General features: G+C 39.1%; 1 protein-coding gene across 7 annotated transcripts in view; it reads left to right on the top strand.

Moving 5' to 3' along the window:
• Positions 1-23,754, top strand: part of SSPN (sarcospan) — a 250,908-nt gene that overhangs the window by 52,328 nt on the left and 174,826 nt on the right. For 3 of the 7 annotated variants that reach the window (XM_027593403.2, XM_027593401.2, XM_027593402.2), the window contains exon 3: positions 13,147-13,230. The exons of 3 other annotated variants lie outside the window; for them this stretch is intronic. In XM_027593403.2, coding sequence (XP_027449204.1) covers positions 13,192-13,230 — 39 coding nt within the window. In that variant the 5' untranslated portion in view covers positions 13,147-13,191. Of the gene's footprint in view, positions 1-3,095; positions 3,115-13,146; positions 13,231-23,754 lie in introns of those variants that run through there. One more of the 7 variants, XM_027593407.2, reaches the window with a different exon arrangement.

Below are 23,754 nucleotides of genomic sequence, written 5' to 3'. Positions count from 1 at the left end.
ATTCATCTGTTGAAGGGCATCTCAGCTGTTTCCACAGTTTGGCTGTTGCGGACATTGCTGCTATGAACATTGGGGTGCATATGGCCCTTCTTTTCACTACATCTGTGTCTTTGGGGTAAATACCCAGGAGTGCAATTGCTGGGTCATAGGGTAGCTCTATTTTTAATTTTCTGAGGCACCTCCACACTGTTTTCCAAAGCGGCTGTACCAACTTGCATTCCCACCAACAGTGTAAGAGGGTTCCCCTTTCTCCACAACCTCTCCAAAATTTGTTGTTTCTTGCCTTGTCAATTTTTGCCATTCTAACTTGTTTAAGGTGGTGGTATCTCAGTGTGGTTTTGATTTGAATTTCCCTGATGGTTAATGATGATGAACATTTTTTCATGTGTCTGTAGCCTTTTGTATGTCTTCTTTGGAGAAGTGTCTGTTCATGTCTTCTGCCCATCTTTTGACTTGATTATTTGTTTTTTGGGTGTTGAGTTTGAGAAGTTCTCTATAGATCTTGGATACCAGCCCTTTATCTGTAGTGTCATTTGCAAATATCTTCTTTCATTCTGTGTGTTGCCTCTTTTGTTTTCTTGACTGTTTCCTTTGCTGTGCAGAAGTTTTTATCTTGATGAAGTCCCAAAAGTTCATTTTTGCTAAGAATAAACATTGTTAAAATGTCTATGCTACCCAGAGCAATCTACACCTTCAGTGCCATCCCAATCAAAATTCCAATGACATTTTTCAGAGTGCTGGAACAAACAATCCTAAAATTTGTATGGAATCAGAAAAGACCCCAAATTGCCAAGGAAATGTTGAAAAAGAAAAACAAAGCTGGGGGCATCATGTTGCCTGATTTCAAGCTATATTACAAAGCAGTGATTACCAAGACAGCATGGTACTGGCACAAAAACAGACACATAGATAGATCAATGGAACAGAATAGAGAGCCCAGATATGGACCCTCAACTCTATGGTCAAATAATCTTCGACAAAGCAGGAAAAAATATGTAATGGAAAAAAGACAGTCTCTTCAATAAATGGTGCTGGGAAAATTGGACAGCCACATGCAGAAGAATGAAACTCCACCATTCTCTAATACCATACACAAAGATAAACTCAAAATGGATGAAAGACCTCAATGTGAGACAGGAATCCAATAAAATCCTAGAGGAGAACATAGGCAGTAACCTCTTTGACATCGGCCACAGCAACTTCTTTCAAGATACATCTCCAAAGGCTAGTGAATCAAGGAAAGCTTCTTGAAGGAGTGGAATCCAAGGTATAGTCTGGAGACCGCTGGAGGTCCCTGAAACCCTTTCAGGGGACTTGCACAGTCAAAACTCTTTCCTTAATTATGCTAAGATATTCTTTGCCCTTTTTCCGTGGGCAGAGGAACCTCTCCAGGGGCTACTTCATGCGTGCTGTCTCAAACCAATGCATGCACATGCAGTTATGAGAACCCCACTGTCTTCTGTCAATCCAGAGATTTACAAATATTTAAAATATTGCCCCTGTTTCTACTACTTTTTTTGTTTCAGAAACTACAGTTATATTTCTTAAAATATTTATGTTACCTTATGGGTTGTTTTGTTTTTCAATGGATTAATAAAGAAATATTTTTAAAGATCTCCGTTTAAACTTTTAATCCAGTAAATATCCGTAGATAAGATCTATATAGACACAATGTCTTTGGGTTTCTGAATTTGTAGGAGTATAAAGAAATGCTAAAACCCAACTTCTGAGAAGGGCTGGCACAGAGGAATGCATACTGGAGTTGGCATCAGAAGACTCCTGCTCTGGCCTCATCTCTGCCACTCAGCCTGTGTGCCCGGGGGGCCATCAGAACACACCTAGTCTGGGTTTCTCCCTGAAGTAAGAGGATGGCCACGCCTACCCACCCCCTAGGTGTAGCTCAAATGAGATAAAATATATAAAATTGCCCAAGTCATGAGAGTCACTTGTAATATTTGGTGTTTATTTTGGTGTGATGTATATACATTCACCTTAGGATTTTTAAAATACATATGAAAATAATTCAAGGATATGGTAAAAAAAAAATCCAAACATTCGAAGAGGGATTTCTTGTGGGAAAAAGGTCTCCTGGTCTTTAACTCATCACTTCCACTCACCAGAGGTAAATATCCACCCTACTCCCTTGCTGCTTTCACTTTTCTGGGTAGTGACAATCACTACTTAAAGTAATAGGCTTCCTCTTCCATTTCTTGCTTAGCAATTTTAGGGAGTGTCTAAAACATCTGTGCTGTGAAAGATGAAGCTATAGCTTATTCGTATGATCCCTAACTAGATGCTCATATGTCATTTTAAATATAAATAAGATAATTAGGCCTTGACTTGCTGCCTTACTACATTTTTCCCTTTGTTAGTCTACTACTTTTTTTAAATAGTCTCTTGACTCTACCCTATAAAGCAAGAGGATATGACTTTATTCACCTTCCCTCCATCTTTACTCCTTCTCTTCTGCTTCCCTATTTCTGACAGTGTATCCTGTAAATTTTATCCTGTATCAACTTATCTTTCCTGTATCATGTTTTTGTGTGGATTGAATTCTCAGTGAACAGCATTTGCACTGCTATGACTTTATAAATACTGTTCCCTGCACATCCTTCTCTATAGGCTCAAAGCCAGGTGAGATTTTTGTGCCACTGGAAGGAAAGGCTTTCAGCCTAAAGGACATTTTATTGATGCATTCCATAATCCTTGATTGCCTGTTCATATTTAGACAATGGGACAGGATATAATGAGTGCCAGGCTTCCGGGTGATGTCCAACTTGCAGAATTGGGGAGACTTTACTCTGGAGCATGACCTGCCATCATAGGAATCTCCGTCTGTTTCATCTCTTTAGAGCATGGGGCTAGATGTCAGGTTGGCATGTCTGGGTATTCTGCACTGCGGAGTGCGGGTGGAGATGGGGATGGTGTGTGCAACTGCACACTCTCCGTCAACAGAGCTTTCATCAAGTCCCCAGTTTTCAGGTCGCCTCTGAACTTTGCTCATGGTCCTTCCTAGGGCTCTACTTGGAATGCCAACTCTGGAATCCTCTTTTTGGGGGACAATCAAGACTGCTTCTCCAGTCAGAATGCTTCCTTCCTGTTACCCACGTTCAGGTATTTGTTGATCTCTTTCACATGCTGATAATTCCCTTCCCTCACTACTCTTTAAACTTACAGGCTTTTTTTTTTTTTTCTCTTCCCTTTTTACTTCCTTATGGCCATTTCAATAGGGTCTTGGGAAGGAGGATAGGAAATACGTATGCTCAGTCATTATATCAGAAGCCCGTGGTGTTTCTCTTAAAAAAAAAAAAAAAACTTTTAAGGATTGATGGACTAGTTGTCGTATCTTCAGATTTTAGGTCTCAGGAAATTTGGAAGTGAAATCCCAGTACATTAAAATATATTGCCCTGATTATTTTTCTTAATTTTTTTTGTGATTATGTTGACTGTGGCTCATGTACAGTGATGATTAAACTTAAATGATGTCTTCAAGGATGAATGAAGAAATGATTTATAAAACTGATAGACAAGGAAAAATTCATTTGCAGCCATCTCAAACACTCAAATGAAATAAATATGCAATACATATGATTTCTGTATTAAGGTCACAGATTTCTTTTAGTGGAACATTCTAGGACATGGAAGGCAGGGCTGTCATGGTTAAAGCATCCTAGGGAGGAAATGATCAGGGTTTCTTTGGTCACCAAGAAAATAAATACACCTTGTTAACAATCTAGTAGAGATGAAGTGAAAATAAATCAGGGAGCTTCCTTGCAGTAGCCATGAAAAATGTTAGACATTATTTAAAGGTCGAATTCACACTTTCAGGCATCATCACTGTCTTATTATACACATCTGATCTTTAAATACCCTCTTAGTTAAATATTGATTGTTTTTCAGGCTCTACTTAAACTACAAATACTGACCACATCTACCAACTTTTTTCCCCATTTTGTAACAGCTTTGTTGAGGTCTGATTGACATATAATAAATTGCCCATATTTAAAGTGTACAATTTAATAAGTTCTGACATATGTATATACCCATGATATCATCACCACAGTCAAGATAATGAACATATCTATCACCCTTCAAAATTTTCTTCTGTCCCTTGGTAATCCATTCCTTCTGCCTCTCCCCATCTCTCCTACCATCTCCAGGAAACCACTGGTCTGCTTTCTGCCACTATAGATTAGTTTACATTTTCTAGGATTTCATAGCACGATATGTGCTTTTATCTGTCTGGCTTTTTTTCTCACAGAATAACTTTTGCAGTTCTGTCGTGTGGTGGTTTCCCCTTTAAGACTCTTACAAATAAAGTTGCCATGAATATTTGCATACATGTCTTTGTGTGGATATAGGCTTTCATTTCTTTTGGGCTGGGTCATATGCTGGGTTTATATTTAACTTTTTAAGAAACTTTTGCTGCTTTGCCTGCTTACGAGCAGAGTATGAGAGTTCCAATTCTTCCACATTCTCACCATCACTTGGAAGGCTCAGTTTCTTTATTTTAGCCATTCTATTGGGTGTGTAGTGGTAGCTCATTGTTGTTTTAATTAACTAATTTAAATTAGTAAGATTAATTTTAGTTAATCGGTTATAATTATTTGTTTAATTAACATTTCCTTAATGACTAACAATATTATACTTACGCATTATACTTACTGTACTTGTAGGTGCTTATTTGCCATCCATATACCTTTTTTTGTGACTTGTCTATTCAAATCTTTGACCCATTTTTCATTGGGTTAATTTTTACCCTTACTTTTGACTTTGAGAATTCTTTATATATCCTGGGCACAAATCTTTTATCAGTATGTGATTTGTAAATATTTTCTCCCAGCCTATGGCACATCTTTTCATTCTCTTACCATCTCGAGAATTATATTTTTTGTGGTCTTTATGGGAATTTTAATTTCTTTAAGGACTAATGACAATCATATTTATGAATAGTATATCCAGTTCAGTTGTCTTAGAGAACTATACAGAAAGGCTGAGGTGATGCCTCAGACTTTCAGACAGACGTTTCAAAGAGGCAGTTTACTTGAACCATTAGTTATTATGGGAAATACAATTCTATGTAATTCACAGAGCTTATTTCTTAAAATTAAAAAATTACAAAAGCTGTAATTTCATGTTTTTTTAAGTGAATCATATTCTGAGTATAAAAATATTTTGAATTTCTTAAATTATAAAATATATTTCAGATGTAGAAATTCTTTTAGTTTTTTGTTTCTCTCTTCATTCAGATATTTTAATCTGAGTTATTCTAATGAAATAATTTATTCAGTCTCTCTTTCAAGCTTTTTATAGATAGAAGATTCATAATCATTAGATTGGTCATAGAATATTGGGTTATATGAATCACATTTAGTAATAAATGAAAGTTTATGAGAGTATGAATGATGGGTCTATACCTCTCATAAGGCTCTCATATTTGTATCAGAGTTCTACTAAATTTAATCCTGGAAGGAAGACAAACTCTAGATAAGGATGCTCAAGCAGTATATTTAAAGCCAGCAGCCTGGATTTGGTTATGCCCCTTTGCATGCAATTGGAAGCTGACCATCGCTGGACGACTCAACTCAGTATCTTCATTACCAAAAATCTTCTTTATTGCTTCTATTCTTGTATTCTCCGGTGCTTGTGCAAATTAAAAGCAGATATTCCTCCAAAACAGTTGAAGTTGTATGATCTAGATACTCTTTGGAAGTAGCCACTCTATCCTCTATCATGGAAACCCCACCCCCCGAGTTGGTTAAGTCAGATACTTGGGCATTATTTTCTCTCTGTCCTCATCCCCAATTTTACTGCCTTGTTCAAGCCACCACCGTCTCCCTGTTGGATTCTTACAGCAGCCTCCCTCCTCATGTCCCTGCCTCCATTCTTCCTCTCCATCAGTCCATCACTCACACAGTAGCCAGGTAGAGTCTTCAAAATCTGAATCGAAACACACTTCGTTCCTGCTCAAATCTTGGCCGTAGTTTTTTATTACCTTAAGAGTAAAGTCCAAATTTCTTAGTGTGATTTTGCAAAGCTATTCAGGTTGAATTTTATCCTTAAAATATAAGACTAGCAAAGCTCAGCGACTGAATGGATATGGGGCTGTAGCATCCTTGCTACAGTGAGGCAATTTAAGTAAAAGTGTTTTGTGAAGCATATAACATTATTTTAATGTCCTTATCATGTTATTATTATACCTGTTTCTCAGTGAATGAGAACTACGGAATACCAGATTTCACTTTTAAGTGGCTTGCTATTCCAGCCCATGCTCATGGAACCGTGGCATATGGGGTTGGTTGCTTCATGACTCTAGAAACTCAGATAAATGCTGTACGGTTGGACACCTTTGTCTCCCTCCTCAACCCTTACAGGTGCTCAGCCTTGAGCAGTCATGGTGCCCAGTGGATAGTTGGGATCATCCTGGAGGAAGGGTTGTGAAGGTGACAGAAACTTCGCATAGGACTTCACATATGACTTAAGCCCACTCTGCACCACCTGTAGCTTCCCATCTCATCAAGGAGTTCCTGTTTTCTTCTCCTCTTCTCACCTGGGAGAGCTGACTCGGGCCCTTAAGGACCAGTAGGTTCTCGTCATACATCTTTGGGTTGTAAGGAACAGAAATCCTGAAAAGCGGGAACTAGAAAACTCAAGAACTGGAAGTAGTCTCTCCAAACCTCAAGTGCCACATGGTTTCTCTCACGTCTTCTAACTGTCTGCTATGGTCTTCTGCTTCAGCCAGCTTTCTACTTACTCGTCTTGCACAAGACCCAGTGTGGTACCATCCAATTCTGTATATATCCTGTGTAGCAGGGTGGGTCGTCTCTCTGACATAGGCCAAGGGCAGGTCTTGTTGCTCATTTCCCAGCTCCAGACTTTCAAGAGGAGAATCTGATTGGTCTAAATTATCATTTGAAAAAGGCCCCAAATCTTAGTTCGCTGGCTGACCTGTGGATCAAATTTCCTAGGTCAGCTATTTAGCAGTTGTCCCATTATTCGAGGCCAGGAAATGCAAGGTCACGTGCTTTGATGCTCACTCAGTAGGTATTAGGAGTGAGAACTGCAGAAAATGGTGTGGTCAGAGCAATAATAGACATTCCCCAACACACGAGGAACAAGCAAGTATGGTAGTTAAGAGCGTGGACTGTGGAGCCAGACCACATGGGTTTCAACCTTATCTCTAGCTGGTAACTTTGGGCAAGTAACTTCATTTTCCTGTGCCTCATCGTCCTCATCTAGAGAATAGAAATAATAGTACCTTCCTAATATTGTTGTCAGAAGGATTAAATACGTGTGTATGTGTGCAAGCACATGTGTGCTTAGTATATATTCAGTGCTATATAAATGTTAACAATCGTTGTAAGGATGCAAATCCGAAGTCCAGAAGGGGGCAAATGAAGAAGGACTGTCTTTGCTTGGCTGGTGGAGTAAGCTCGCGGATAGAAGGTGAAACCCAGCTTAAGTGGGAGGACTGGGGAAGGAAAGCAAATTAATGAGCCCAGTAAGAATGGATTCTGAATTCATCAGTTGAAATTTGGGGGACTGTAATATGGGAGGGGTTAGGGAGAGAGGAGAGAAACAAAGAACAGAGTCATCTGGCTCAGATGCAGGCAGACATCTCAGCTGCTCGAACACAGAAGCTCAGATGTGCCCTGAGCATCTTCGCATGGTCTCTTCTGCAGCAAGGGTGGCCTCTGGTCTGTTCCTCCGGTAGGAGCAGTCGGCCTGGGGTAAAAACCTGAAAGCCTTCTTAAGAGTTAAAAGATACTAGATTCTTTAAGGATATGATATTAGTGTAGATATCTGGGCTAGATTAATTAATTCATTGAATCATTCGGTCACCAAATATTTATTTGGCATTTGCTGCGGGCCAGCCTCTGTGCTGGGGATGCAGCAATAACTATGTCTATGTCAAGAGCTCAGAGACGCACAGACTTCTTGCTGGGGAGGGAGCACAGCATCACCCGAAGAACCAGCGCTGACATAGGGACCTGGGCAGGAGCTGCACAGAGCTCTAGGAAAGGGCTTGAGGGGCAGAGCTGACTGGGGTCAAGGCAGGCTTCCTGGGAGATAGCAAGGGGACAGTGGGGGAAAGAGTGTTCCAGCCATGGAGAGCAGAACATTCAAAAGCCCTGCGGCAAGAAGGGAGCAGTGCTTGAGGAAGGACAGGACCCTCGTGTGGCTGGAGACTGGGCAGAGAGGAGAGGGTGAGGGTGGAGGGGCCAGGTGGGGAGTCATCCTGAGGTGTTTGTACTTTCTATACTGGGGGCAAGGGGAAGGGCTGGAAGCGATTAAGCTCATACCATGTGGCCTGGATTTCACTCACGCTGAGGGGTTGCTGTCACCCGCGTTTCTGGGGAGCGGAGCCAGGCGCTGTGGTGTGGGGAGTGGAGGCAAGTGACACGGTACCATCAAGATAGAGGAGGATTCAAAAGTGAGGGGGGTCCCATGTCAAGAGAAACCTTCTCCATTTCACAGTGTTGCTTGTGGGCGCACTGTGTTCCTTAAACCATCCCCAACAAAAGCTCTGCCTGGGCGTTTTGTTCAGTTTCTCATGACTGCACCCATACCGCGTCAGAAATCCTGGCTCTACTGTATGGCCAAAGTTCCAAATGCTTCCTAAGAGGCCCTGCAAAATGGTGTCAGCAAACTCTATGAAAGCCATCAAGAACAAGCAAACTGAATTTCATCCTTCTCGGTATAAGGCTACCTGTTGAAGAAGGCAACAAACCCAATCGAAGCGTTGCCTCTCTGTGGGTTCTCGACTACCCTCACACACACATGCACACATGCACACACGCACGCACACACACAGTGTTGCCGTCTCTGCTCTTGCCCAGCTCTTGGGTGATTGAAACCTTCAGAAGGGTTGGATCCTGAATTTAGCCAGGCTTTTATTATTTGTTTTTTTTTGGTTTTCTGCAGTGCCGTAGGAAAATACTTACTTAGGCTGCTTGCTGTCCTTTTGTCCAGAGGACACCGTTTGTCCCTTTGTCCTGAGGTGAGGATGTGTGCTGGGTGGTAGGTTGGTGACACGCAGCAGAAGCCTTCCCCCCTCAGAGCTCCAGGCTCTCCCACAGCCCTCTTGGAACCAGAGAACTTGGCAAGGATGTAAGTTGAAAAAAGTTGGTGAATTTATGTTTCATCTTCTTTCTCCACTTCTTCTCCTGGAGGTGTGAACAAATAATGAAACTGCTAAAAAAGAAAGGCAGCGTGCAAGAAGGAGGCCGCACAATTGGCCCTTGAAGATACAGAATCTGGATCATTAGCCGTGAATCTGAGTTGGAGGTGCTGAATATTCATTCGCACGACTGTGTGCAGAGCAGCGAGATTTCTTTTCTTGACACGATGAACAGAGTGTCCTGACACCTTGAGACACTAGGGTGCTTTCAGAACCTAGTCAGAGGCGACAACAAGGGAAGGGACTTTTTACTTCACCTCCCACACCAGCGCCAGAAGCCCCACCATTGTACATTACAGACACATAATCTCATCCTACAAAATGTAAACCAAACCACTAAATTTAAGAGACTTAATTTTTCTCACTTAACTGTCCCCTGGGCTTTCTGGGTACACAGTCTATTTTCCCCCTGAGCTAATATTTAGCTTTAATGTTTACAGTTTAATAACTAAGCATTTTTAGTCCAGAGATATATTCTGGGGTGAAAGGAACATTATTTTAAGAGACACAAAAACTCGAAAGGTGCTTGAGATCTTTGGAGAGGAATGGAGAGAGCGTCGGATTTTTGTCTTTTTATCTTCTCAAGCATCAGGAAACATCTTGTAATCATGCAGCACCCCGAACATAGTTCGGAGCTCAGCAGCATTGAGTTCAGCTCCAAGCTAAAACACGTATCAAGTGTTGCTTGCAGGAATAGAGCCTCCTGAGGGCAAGAATAAAAGTAGGAGCTATGTAGCAGAACATATAGTTCTGGAAGGGAAAAATCAAGCATCTCCAGGGGGGAAACAACCTCGACTAACTACCAGTTCATTTAGATGCGCCCATGATAATGCTCACCAGTTTGGCTGTGCTCCGGGGAAGAGACCGTATTGTTTGAGGACCAGGAACAGGCTTCGCAGAAAGCAGAATGATTTTCTGATACTGCACAGAATCTCACACAAGTTTTACTTTTGTTTAAAGGGGATCTATTTTCTTTATCGCTTCGGTCTTATCAGTAAAAAACTGTGATCTCTGAGAAAATCTTTTTCCTTTCTTAGAGTTTAATACTCATTTTTTTCTTCCTTTTACCCAAAGAAACTGTTGTCAGTAGAATTGGGAAAACTTTCATTTTATCCACTTCTTTGTCTACCTGGATGAATGTTACTGTGATCTTCTGTTTAAAGACAAGATAGCAGCAAAAATTACGTTGTAAAACAAAATTATTATCTAGGACCAAAGTCCTACTCTGACATTCTGACTGTTGGAAGGAGGTCGGTAACAATGGTAGCCCCCTTCCTCTGTCTTACTGCTATAATTGTTTTCTCAGTGGTGGCTTAAAAAGGAGGCGTGGTGAGAATGCATTCTAAACCCACAGTTTCTCTTGGTTCTACAGGATGGTTTACAAAAGGCTATCAGGGAGGTAATCTGGCAGTCTTATCTAAAAATGTATGATTGTGACAACAGAGACACCAATTATAGATCAAGGTTTAGTTTTTGTTTTGTTTGTTTTTGTTTTGTTTTGTTTTGTTTTTTTGCTTTGTAGGATGATCAGAGCCAAACATATCCAGTGAAATAATGGCCTGAAGGACAAATCAAAGTAAACTAAACCTGGCATATTAATGCCTATAAGGGGAGCGTAACATTGTGCAATTTAGAAATACAGAATCAAAACCTGAGTTTTAAAGAAGCCAGAGCTTCTCTGTAGAAAATAAGTGTGTCACTTTCCACTCACATAGTTCCTGTTTGCAACACATATTTTTGTTAATTATTATTTGAGAATTGTTCTTAAACCCTGTGTGGTACATTGCTTTTAATGCTCGATATGGCAGCTAATAGCATTCTCCAGATTGACAGCCGTTTGGAGGTGAGTAAAGCACGTGGCAGGATGGAAAGAGTTGAGTTTGAAGAGTGAGCTAACCTGATTTTAAGTCACAACACAGCCATCAATGTGGAGTGAGCGTGTGGGCAGGTGTCTCAACTAATCTGAGCCTCATTTATAAAAATGAGGATGTGGAATCATTCACTCATTCATTCATTCATTCATTCAAGAGGCGCTTATTGAGCATTCACTATGGGAAGCTCAATGCAGGAGTGGAGGAATGAGTTGATTACCTCTGACTCTAAATTTCTGTCCTAAGTTGGTGATCAGTCTCTAACAAAATAAAAATAACGGGCTAGGTTTACACAATGATTAAGTAAAAAAGATAATTATCTTGATTAGTTTTTAAATCATCTTTGATGAAACCTCCCAGAGAAAAATTCCAAATTTTGGGACTAACTCTAGCTTTACTAAGTAAAAGCTTAACTTTTTTTAATTGACAAAGGTGAAGGACCAGAGCTATTTCAGATGCATTAATTGGTGCCTGGACTTTGTTCTTTTTTTTTTTTTTTTTAATTTGAGACCGTTTTACAATCCTAGCCATGTATCAAGAACATTTATAGTCTTTGAAAAGTACAAATGCTGTATGCCTAATCTACTTCCTGAATTAGAATCTCTAGAGAAAGGTCTAGGTCACAGGTATTTAAAAAGAACGTTGTGGGTGATTCTGATGATACACAGTCAGGAATCAGAACCACTGACTGATTCTACCCCCTTAGACTTTCAGAAATTGTTACCATTATCTTAGTATCTTATACCTATCTCTTTTTATCACAAAACTTTCTTTTAAAAGTATTATCTTAGCAGCATCTTATAATTGAAATTACATTCCATTAATATATGAACATCTGGTCCAGAGAGAATTTCTCCATCTACTAAGTTGTGATTTTTTTTAAAATTGAGCATCCTCTATGTATCTAATTGTCTTTTGTTTAGATAACTATAAAAAAATTTAAGATCCAATCTCTACCCAAAATGGCCCATGTTAGAAATTAGGGAGGGTGTTGATAGTATTATAAAAGGGGTACTCAGACTACTTAGATGTACTCCCAACCACAGCCTCCCTTCCTCATGAGTTTCCCAAGGGATATGAATATGTAGACAATGTGGGAAGTTGCTAGCTGGACTTTGGACCCAGACACCATTCTAGGTTGCAGTGTGGTTCTGAGCTGGATCACAAAGCCGAGGCTAGCCATCCATCCTGGGCTTTGTAGCAGCTCCTGGTCATCATCCCAAATTATACGGTATTCTAGATGGCCACATGGAAGGAGGAAACTGGAATAAAGGAACCAGTCCTCAAATAAGAGCCTCAGGAGGCCATGAGCTTCCCAAAGAAACAGCCCCCAACTTGGCCTGCTACATTCACTTATGAAGGAAAACTTGAGGAGAGGAAGAATAAGCAAGCTTGACCTGCTGACACCACTATGCCAGTGGGTGCACTGGATTCTAACAAGCCCATAACAATTTCTTGGGGGTGGCAGTCAAGGTGTAGGGTGGAACATGGGAAGATTGCTGCTCCAGAGCCTGCAAAAAACAATCTGGATGGGCAAAGAGTAAGGTACTCCCTTTCTGGATTTGCAAAGCACTGTGTGTATTTATAAATTGCTGTTATTTATTGTACTCTATTCTGTAATCCATCCCATTCATCCTTTTTTTTTTTTAAAGATTTTATTTATTTATTTGAGAGAGAGCAGAGAGCACAAGCGGGGAGGAGGGGAGAGAGAGGCAGAGAGAGAGGGAGAAGCAGACTCCCCGCTGAGCAGGGAGCCTGATGTGGGGCTTGATCCCAGGACCCTGGGATCATGACCCCAGCTGAAGGCAGATGCTTAACCAACGGAGCCACCCAGGCGCCGCCATCCTGTTCACTCTTGAGTGCTAACACAGTTCCTAGCACACAGTAACTAACCAATGATGCTTTGCAAGTGAAGGTTATCATGTAAAGCAAATACAGACTGAAAGCTCATATAAATAATACCTTACATCATATATATAATGCTGTAGAAGTTCAAAAGAGAAATAGTTCAATGGCATGGAGAGTGAGGAAAATCTTCACAGAGAAGGGGAGCTTGAGATAGAACTTTCTGTAGAGTAAACCTTGTATTTACAGAGCGAACATCTGACCTGTGACCAGGGCTGTGAACTCTCCCTTCGGATGTTGGAGAATGGTGACAAGTCAGCTGGGACTTTGAAAGTGAGTAGAAGCTGGAGATATGACCAAAGACCATCAGTGGTCAATATGTAGAACATTTAATGGCATAGTTCATCTTTCTCCTAGACAGGCAACCACAGAGGAAAGACTATTATAAATATTAGTAAATAAAATGGAAATATTTTCTCTCATAAAGAGGAAGAAAGCAAAAATGAAATGCAGCCTCTGGAACAATGAAGTGAGTTTCTTTTGAAAACTAAGGGGTTTTCTGTTTTGTTTTGTTTTTTAATTTGTTTTTGTTTGTTGGTTGGTTCGTTACATCATAATGTAATGTGCCCATTAGAGGACAACAGAAAAGTAGGAAGAAGGGGAAAATATCTATGTTCCACTGCTCCCCGCCTCCAGGCAATTGCTTTTAACATTTTGATAGGTTGTTTTCTAGGTGCCAATTTCATTCTTATTAAAACCCAAGCAACTCACTTTGATAAATGTTTCACATTTCCTCCCTTTTCTTCTCTTGTTTTGCTTCCCCTACTCCCTCTAAAGAGGATGTATAAGAAGATAAATTATTTTGATTTAAAATATGGATTGTTTAGGCTTTTAGGAACAAAACTTAAAATTATGCATGAATTTTAGAATCATACATGATATTGAAAGAAAAATGCAAAAAAAAAAAAAGAAAGAAAAAAATACTCTTCCTGACCACTGACATGATGTGTTAAATGTTTATTGAAGATTGCTTATGGACAAAAAATATCACTAAGTAAAAAATAGATGTTGAGGAAAGCCGCAGATGATTGATGGGCATGGGGTTCATGAATTCCAGCGAGAATTGGTTCTCCAGTATTCAGGGGAACTGTCCCCCGAGGGCCAGCAATATAGTTGGGTGTTTAGTCAGTCACACCCTCCTCCCCATACCTTGTCCCAGTCTGATTATACCCTTACTACCCTGGGGGCAGAGGAGCACAAAAGTGAAACTGGGAAGGATAGTCTCCAAGAATTAGGCATGGGGAAGGAGCTAGCTGTTGGCTGACTGACAGGATTTCAGGAACCAGCAGGTCCTACCTGATACATTCCAGAGTCACCTCATAGATAAATAAGGACAAGTCATGAATGATCACTCTGCTATGCCACCTATTTCCCAACTACCCAGTCTGTGTGCCTTAGATGGTGACATACTGCAGTAGAGTCACTTTGCCCTTTGTGCCTTGCTGTACTCTACATGCAATCCTGTTCTCACACATGTCACACTTTATTACACTTTTCTGGGAGTTGTCTCCCTCCAGTTGAATGTGAGCTTCTTGAGGGCAGGAACCTGCCTTTTGACCCTCCCTGCCACCTGGGTTACTTAACAATATTAGGCACTCAGTAAATGTTTATTGAATGAATGCAGGAAGGAATGTTGTAAAGGCAGCTCACTACTGAGAAAGTGGCACCAAGAAGAATTAAAACGATATAGTTAAACAGTTAGCCTTTGGGAAAGGAATTGCGTTAGGAGACAGCCAGAGTGTTGAGCTTAGCTGGGCTGTGTCCGGGGCAGGTTTGTAGAGGGATACTTAAGCATGAGGGTACATCCTAAACATACTACAGGCCTAAACTGCATCCCAAATATAACTAAATTAGGCATTTAGGAAAAAAAAAACACCAAAACACATCTTAAATACTCTGTAGGCAATTCTGACCTGCATTCTTGGCTCAACACCAGTGCATGCAAGTATCTGTAAACGTAACTACCTAATTTTATGATTTGGGCTAATAAAAGAGCAACAAAAGTTTCAGGTATAATTAACTAATTGAGCACGATGCTTTATTTGTACAAATGCACCTAAGCTAAAGGTGGTGTAGATTATAAATAACAATTGGCATTTCCCCACATGCCAAATTGTTGTAAATAGACACCTTATAAAATGTCTATCCTACCCTACAATGGCTTCATATTTTTCTACACAGTTTGACAGAAAAAAAATGTGCTACTTAAACATTCCTGTCTTTTTGGAAATGAACTCACTACTCACTTGTCATTTCTCTATGTTTTTCTTCTGCCACTGTAGGTCTGTTGTTGCAGAGATGAGGATGCTCATGGGCAATGCTGAAATTCACCTGGGTGGGTGCATTAGTTACGGTAGCTTCCAGTTTCAAGGGATAGAAATAACTCACCTAAAAGGAATATCTTTTGACTTGTTTATTTATTTAACCATTCAACAAATATTGATTGAGCACCTAGTGTGTGCCAAGAATGGTGGTATAGTGGCAAATAAGACAATTTCCTGCCTTGGAATACTCAAGGAGCTTGCTTCAGGCAGAGCTCTTTTCTGAGGCTCAAATAATGTCAAATTCTCTCTCTCTCACCTCTGTTTTTCTCTGCTCATTGATCTTATTCTCACCTGTTGTAGAAAGACTCTCTCCAAGTTGTGGGAAAGAAACCTTACAATTGGTAGACTCCATTCCAAAAAAAAAAAAAAAAAGGGAGAGAGAGAGAGAGAGAGAGGATTGCACCCCACCCCAGCATCCTTACCTCATGCTTAATGGAAGGATTCTTACTCATTCTGCCTTGGCTTCTCCTTCATGTACCCGACCTTTAAACCCAGGGTAGGAGCAGGGATACTGTGATTGGCTAGACCAGGGCCAAAGGCCCATTCCTGTGGTCATGGAGTGGGCAGCAGTCTCACAAGACCATATTGAGATGGGTGAGGGGTCATCCTCCAACATTAGAGGGATTTTAGGCCATCAAAAACAGTGTCATCCATCATATCATGTGTGATCTTTCAAGGAGTGTAACATTTCAGAAATGGAAACTTTTTTCTGTCATAATTTAACTAATCTAGCTTAATACTAGATTATCAAAACATTGTTTTTGAAGTGCCAGCAATTTAGCAACTTCTGGAACATAATTTGAAATCAGTTGGGGAAGTCAGGTGTGAATTTCCATCTTAATTTGATGTTACCTTCACAGGGTGCATAGCACAAGATTATAAATAAAATGGCAGCCCTTTTATGATTGGCTGGGGTGTCAGACAGCATTTGTGGACAGTCACTTCCCTGAAGCAGTGGGTGGGGTCAAAGTTCAGGTGGAGGGAGCTCGAAAGCAATAGAAGAGAGTGGGCTAAATCATCTTTCTCTAGGGATCATTCTGGAAAAGTCCCAATTACAGAGTTGGGTGAGAATACAGTGGGTGGTGGTGAGGAAAAATAAAATCATATTATGAAGCAAAGCACTGATTTCGTAGCTAAAGCTTGAGAGATATCAGGCAGTGAGTATAAGAGGACAGGGAGGGTTCTACTCTTCTGTGGAGAATGTGGGAGGAAAAACCACGAGGACAGAATTGCCAAAGAGAAAGATAATGCATAGGAAAAGAAAAGTGAATAAGAAAATAGGGCAGGGCTAGGATAATAGCTAACAATTATTGATTACTTATCCATGTCAGGAAATGGTCTCATGTTTTCATGAACTACTGTATTTATACTTCATGGCAACCTTCTGAGATAAGTACTTGTAATGTTCACATTTTATAGAGAGGAAATTGAGGCTTAGAGAGGTGTGGGAAAGTGTCTACACCACACAGCTGGTTAAGAGTTAGAGCTAAGACTGGAACTTGGGCAGCCTGAGTCCAGTGTTTGCATTCAGAGCTACATATGAGAGAATTCACAGAAGAACTGTAGGAGAAAGAGAACATGGCTGGCATGAATTTGTCTTTGGGCCAAAGATGTCTTTAAAGGTGGTGATGACTGGATATGGAACCAAATGCAGGGAATTATAAGTCTATGGAAACCTGCATATTATGAAAAGGATAAAAGACGTCAGTCTGGCTTAGGGTCAGACAGTGACTCAGTTTTTCTAACTAAGAAGGAGGGTTCGTGGTCAGAGTGAAAATCATAGAGTTTGCTTATAGCACATCGGATATTTAAAATGACTTTGTGGTGTTTTTAATGCTATTATTTAGAAAGCCTGATTATAATTCATCTGAAGCGTCCATTTGAATGATTCCTAAAGACAACTCTTAAAAATGGGCAAACAAAATATAAAATTCAAGGCTTTTAAAGAAATATTGTTTATGTCAGAAATATCTGAATCCAGATGAATCGTGAATAAGCAGCATGACTATTTAGAATCTATAAATATTTACTAAAACCGTACGGTGTTCTATGCACTGTGCTGAGTACTGCAGGACTGATGGTGATTAGGAAGGCATGGTGTCTACCCTCATGGTGCTTATGATCTGGACTCTAGACAGCATCTGTCCTTGCTGCCCTGGGACTTGGCAGGGATTTCTGTGTACAAAGCGCTGTGTACCCTTGTGATATTGTGATTTTATAGGAAATATATCTTTGGTTTCTGTCTCATTTCTGGCACAGAGCTCCTAAAATCCTCAGAATTTCCTAAGTGATGAGTGTGATAAAGGTGTCTTTTTTATCTTAATGAGATGATACTGGGCCTGTCCTTAAGGTTGGGAACTGGTTGCCAGGAGAACCAACAGTGTGATTAGAGAGTTAGAAGTTTTGGTCTTACCCCCTGACCTCCAGGGATGAGAGGGACTGGGGGTTGAATCAATCACCCATAATCAATGAATTAATCAGGCTATGTAATGAAGCCTCCATAAAAACCCAAAGGACAGGGATCATTGGTGAACTAGAATGCTTTTACATGCCACCGTGCCAGGCCCCAAACTCCATGAGGACAGAAGCTCCTTTGTTATGGACCTTGCCCTTTGTATCTTTTCATCTAGCTATTGGTTAGTAACCTTTCATATAGTTTGTAACAAGCCAGTAAGTTCTGTAGCTGCTCTAGCAAATTAATCAAACCCAAGGAGAGGATCATGGGAACCTCTGATCCATAGGCAGTAAGTCAGAAGCACAGGTAACATTTGAAGTTGGGCCAGTTTTCGTCTAAGTGGGGCTGAACCCTTAACCTATGGAATCAAGGCTGTCTCTGGGTCAATAGAGTCAGAATTGAATTGAAAAGTAGAACACCCAGCTGGCGTTTGGAGAACTGCTTGGTGTTATCGGGGGAAAAAGCCCACACATTGGAATTGGGAGCAGAGCTCTTACTACATATGTTAACATGTCAAACCTGTGTGTTAACATAAATGTACTAATGCAATTTCTTCATGCAATGAAAAATTCAACTCAAGATATACATTAAACTTGTGCAATTTTTTGTGTATCAATAAATCTAACAAAGTCCGAGTCATTCAGCTAAAATATATATTGAAAAGACACCGGTCTTAGAGTAAGATGGAAAAATATAGCCTTGAGCAAATCACTTAATCACTCTGAAGAAATTCTGACTTTATAGAGTTTTGGTTAGATTTAAAGAGATAATATGTGAGAGAACTTTCTAACCTATAAAAATAGGTATACACATTCCAGACATTATTATTTCTGTAATTCACAGAAAATTATGTTTTTGTTCTTTTAGAGAAAATTTTCAGAAAACGATGTGGTTTTATGAAAGTGTGTCTAAATTAGGCATAGTGATAAATGTGTTGTGAAATAGAATCTGGAAGTAGAAAGGCTCTATATCTAAAATCTGCATCATTTAGAAGAAAAATATTTGACACTACATTCATTGTATACATATCCTAGAAGAGACTGAAGATCTGAATTCTCTCAATTGCCTTCTTTCCAACCCTGCAAACTTAACTGCATTCTATTGAGTCTTACATTCTTTCCTCCTATCTCAGCGTATGAAGGGAATTTCCATCTGACTAATTCTCCTGCCTCAAGGAACTTACCTGATCAATTATCCCCCCAAAAATAAAAAAGAGGCAAAATTTTCCTCAACTTTATATTATCCCTTTAGCTACAGGTTTTTTTCCCCTTCCCTTCTCTGCTAAGCTTTTCCATAGATTTCTTTACACATGTTCTTCCCCTTTGTCCCTTCCCACTCACTCTTAAACTCACTGAAACCTTAAAACTACTATATGGGACTGCTCTTGGCAAAAGCAATCAGTGGCCATCTTGCCACTAAAGCCTCTGGACATTTTATATTTACCTTACTTGATTCTCTGTGGAGTTCAAGGAGGGAGTGAGTTTGGGGTACATTTGGGACATTCAAATGGAGATGTGAGTAGGTATTTATATTTGCAGACCTAGAACTAAGGACAGAAGTCTGGGCTCCTTAGATTTGGGAATCTGCAGTGAAGCCATGGAATGTGTAGTGTAAGAAGACGGAAGACAAAGAATACCAACATCCAGGAGTTTGGCAAAGGAAATACAGTCCATGAAGAAAGTTGAGAAGGAAGAGTGTGCTGGTTTTTAAAATATGTCTTTGATACTCTTTGATACTTTGATACTCTTCCTTTAAATAGAAGGATCTAAATTCTTCTCCCCTTGAGTGTGGGCTGGACTTAGTGACTCTCATATTAAAGAATGTGACTCAAGAGTTACTAGGTTACTAAGACTTTTGAGGCCCTGTCATGAAAAGGATAGCTTATACCTTGTTCTCTCCATTTCTGACTCTCTTGTTCTGGTTGAGCTGGCTACCATGTTGTCAGGATACTCAAACAGCCCTGTGGAGAGCCAGTGAGTGGAGAGGTCACATGGAGAGGACCAAACTTGCTAGCTGTAGGAGTGAGTCACCTTGAAAGCAGAGCCTTCTGCTTCAGCCAAAACTTCAGCTGATTCCAGGCCCCAGTCCTCAAGGCTTCCAAATGATACCCCAGATAGCACGAGGAAACAAACCATCCTTGCTGTGCCCCATTGGAATATGAGACCCACAGAAACTATGAAATAATAGATAATTATTATTGTTTCAAACCACTAAGTTTTGGGGTGATTTATTATGTAGCAATAGATGATTAATACAGAGGAGCCAGAAAGGCGGAGAAAATTAAGAGTTTGTTAAGATAATTGAAAAAACCCAACTCTCTATTATCCAAAAAATATGAAGAACTTATACAACTCAATACCAAAAAACAATCTGATTTAAAAATGGGCAGAAAATCTGAATAGACATTTTCCCAAGGAAGACACAGAGATGGCCAACAGACCCATGAAACGATGCCCAACATCACTAATCATCAGGGAAAGGCATATCAAAACTACAATGAGTAATCACCTTATACCTGCTGGATGACTATTATCAAGAAGACAAGAAATAAGTGTTGCCAAGGATGTGGAGAAAAAGGAATCCTTGTGTACTCTTGGTGGGAATGTAAATTGGTGCAACTACAATAGAAGACAGTATCGTTTCTCAAAAAATTAAAGATAGAAATATCACATAATCCAGTAATTCCACTACTGGGTACTTACCCAAAGAAAACAAAAACACTAATGTAAAACGATATATGGACTCCTGTTTATTGCAGCATTATTTACAATAGCCAAGATATGGAAGCAACCCAAGTGTCCATCCATAGATGAATGAATAAAGATGTGATATATATATATATATATATATATATATATATATATATATATGTATTCCATTATAATGGAAAAGAGAATGAAAACTTGCCATTTGGGACAACCATAAAAAAAAAAAGGATGAAAATCTTGCCATTTGGCATAACATGGATAGACCTAGAGGGTATCCTGTTAAGTGAGATAAGTCAGAGGAAGACAAATGCCCTATGATTTTATTTACATGTAGAATCTAAAAAACAGAACAAATAAACAGACTCTTAAATACAGTGGTTGCCAGAAGAGAGAGGTGGGTGGAGAGATGGGTGAAAAAGATGCAGGGGATTGGTGGTACAAACTTCTAGTTATAAAATAAATAAGTCATAGAGATTAAAAGTACAGTATAGGGAATATGGTCAATAGTATTGCAATAACTTTGTATAGTGACAGATGGTGACTATTGTGACTTACCATGGTGAGCACTGATTAATGAATAGCATTGTGAAATCTGAGGACACCTGAAATTAATATAACATTGTACGTTAACTATACTTCAATAATAAACTTAAAAAATTCCCAACTTGTTCAATTGTTAATTACTGATGGTTATACAGTAACTCCCTAGAGTTCTTTTTATCACATTTTGAAAACTGAGATGTCATTACATAAAATAACATGCATAGATCTTAAGTGTTGTTCAATGAGTTTTCACAATTGTTTACACTCACATAGCCATCACCTAAGCCAAGATAAAGAAGACTTCTATCATTCCAGAAAGTCCCCTCCTGCTCCTTTCCAGTCAATTCTCTTATGCCAACTCCATAATCACTTCTTAAATTCAATAATCAAAGATTAGTTTTGACCTTTAAAAAATGTGTATATAAATGAAATTATGCAGCTTGTATTATTTTATGTTTGTTTTCTTTGTCTCAGCATACTGTTAATGAGATTCATTCAGATCATTGCTTATATCAATAGTTCATTCTTTTTTTTTAAATTTAATTGAAGTATAATTAACATACAGTGAATAGTACATTCCTTCTTATTGGCAAGTAGTATTCTGTTGTATGGATGTACCACAACTTTTTATCCATTCTTCTCCCAGTATTCTTATTTAAAATTGATTTAGTTATTTCTTCATATGCAGTGAAAACATCGAAATTACATGGACAAAACTACATGAAGAAAATTATATATAGGAAAATATGATGGCATTATAAATAACATCATATAAGGAGGTGGAGTGAATTAGAAAATGACTGGTAGTTATCATCTTTATAGCCTCTCTATAGAATGAGGAAGTTATAAGCCCTCTGTTGACCAAAAGGGCATACTTCCCTTATGACACTTACCCTGACAATATAAACTGCCATGAAAAAAAATCACAAATGGGTCAACTCCTCTGAAAAAAAAGATTGAACCAAAAGACACACTGAAAATTAATGACCTAGGAAACAAGAAAATAGAAAAAAATGGGAGTTTTTAAAATTTCTTGTACACACATGGACACACACACACACACACACACACACACACACACATGCACATATCAGCAATACCTGTAAGGTCATTTTACATATGGGCCAGTCGTGCTGCATATCATAAATGAGTTTTCAATTGTTCTCTGTAGAGTATTTGATACCTCTTTAAATCAAATCTAATTGAACTCTGATATATTTAATTACATATTAAAGATATTTGATACAGTCCTTGGAACTGTGATAATTTTCCTATGAAATCTTTTTTGTTCTTGGTGAATCTAAGATCATGTGTTCAGAGAAACATTGGTTTAAAGGTTATTTCTAGTTGGATCTCCTAAGGACATTTTGTTAATGACATTGGTTATAGAAAGAGTTATCATCTTCCCAGCTCTGAACTTTTGAAGTGTAAATACTTCCCAGTAATGTGGAATTGGGGACACAGCAGAGATAGATACTAAGCTTAATTTTGTTATTTTCCCCAGAGGATCAAAATAATCTCAAATCATGTATTAACTACTCTTCTGCAATTTTTAATTTCCAATCTCTGTTAGTTTTGAGTTATGAGAGTAGCCAGTAGAGTATCTGAAAACACTTTGTTTCTACTTTGCCTTTCTTCCTGGTAGTATAAATATCTGAAGAGATTATTGCTTAACCTATAAAACAGAGACATTATAATTTATGAACACTAAAAAACCCCTGCTCATTTCTGTTAAACTATGTGATGAGCTGGAAATGGTGATTTTTCTGAGTGGAAAGGACATGTTAAATAAAGGAAAAGCTCTCCTCGTTGTATCCTTAACGACCCTCCCATTCCATTTTAGCCTTGATTATTCTTTATCACTAACCTTCTGACAACTTTACTCACACTCTTCTTTGCTTCTACTTCCCCATATCAGTTAAGTGAAAATACCATTCTTATCACCATCATCTCATGGTTATAAGACCAGGTCCACTCCAACATAGATTCAACCAAGCAGTTGGGAATTCAAGTATGTGTAAGGCTCCCTGTATTACTGCTTCCTTCCCTGGAAGCTGAAAATTGAAGTTGTTGGTTGTGATCAGACTAGAAGGATTACAGTTCACCTGGGCTGTGTTGTTCACTGCTACAGGTTTCATTTGTATGGTCAGCAAATAGAGCCTGCATCTAGTTACAAATGAGTAACAGAAATAATGCTCTTCATCGACTGTTATGCATACATTACGGTGGTGAACCAAGATATTTTTGTAAAGTTCTCAGATAGTCTTAGGTTCAAGGCTAATAGCCAGTTCTGTGATGGATAAAATACTACCTATGATCATTAAATTCTTTAAAATCATAAATGATTTACACAATCCATTTGTTTGCCTATAGGAAGTAATTAAGAAAATAGGCAATCCACAAGAGTTCACATTTGGTTCCTCTCACCTCCATCCTAACTAACTAGGTGAGTAGCCTAATAATCTGGTCACTTAATAATTCTGATACTCAATTTTTTCATCTTTAAAAGTGGGAAATATAATTGTAAGGTGGTTGTGAGGAGTAACAGTCAAGCATGCAAAGAACCTACCATGTACTTAATACAGAGTAGATAGTAATTAGTTTCCATATTATTCATAACAACAAATAATTATTTCTGTGTAATCAGTTAGCTTCCTAAAGATGTTTACCACATTTACATAGAAAAACCACGACAGTTTTGTCATTTGGGTTGTTCTCAGTCAGGCCCAAGTGAGGTGGGTATCTTGGTGTAACACCAGCTTTTATT

The sequence above is a fragment of the Zalophus californianus genome, chromosome 9, assembly GCF_009762305.2.
Source record: "Zalophus californianus isolate mZalCal1 chromosome 9, mZalCal1.pri.v2, whole genome shotgun sequence".
Classification (NCBI taxonomy): domain Eukaryota; kingdom Metazoa; phylum Chordata; class Mammalia; order Carnivora; family Otariidae; genus Zalophus; species Zalophus californianus.
The sequence above is the reverse complement of the archived record's forward strand: the minus strand, read 5'-3'. Positions and strand labels throughout refer to the sequence as shown.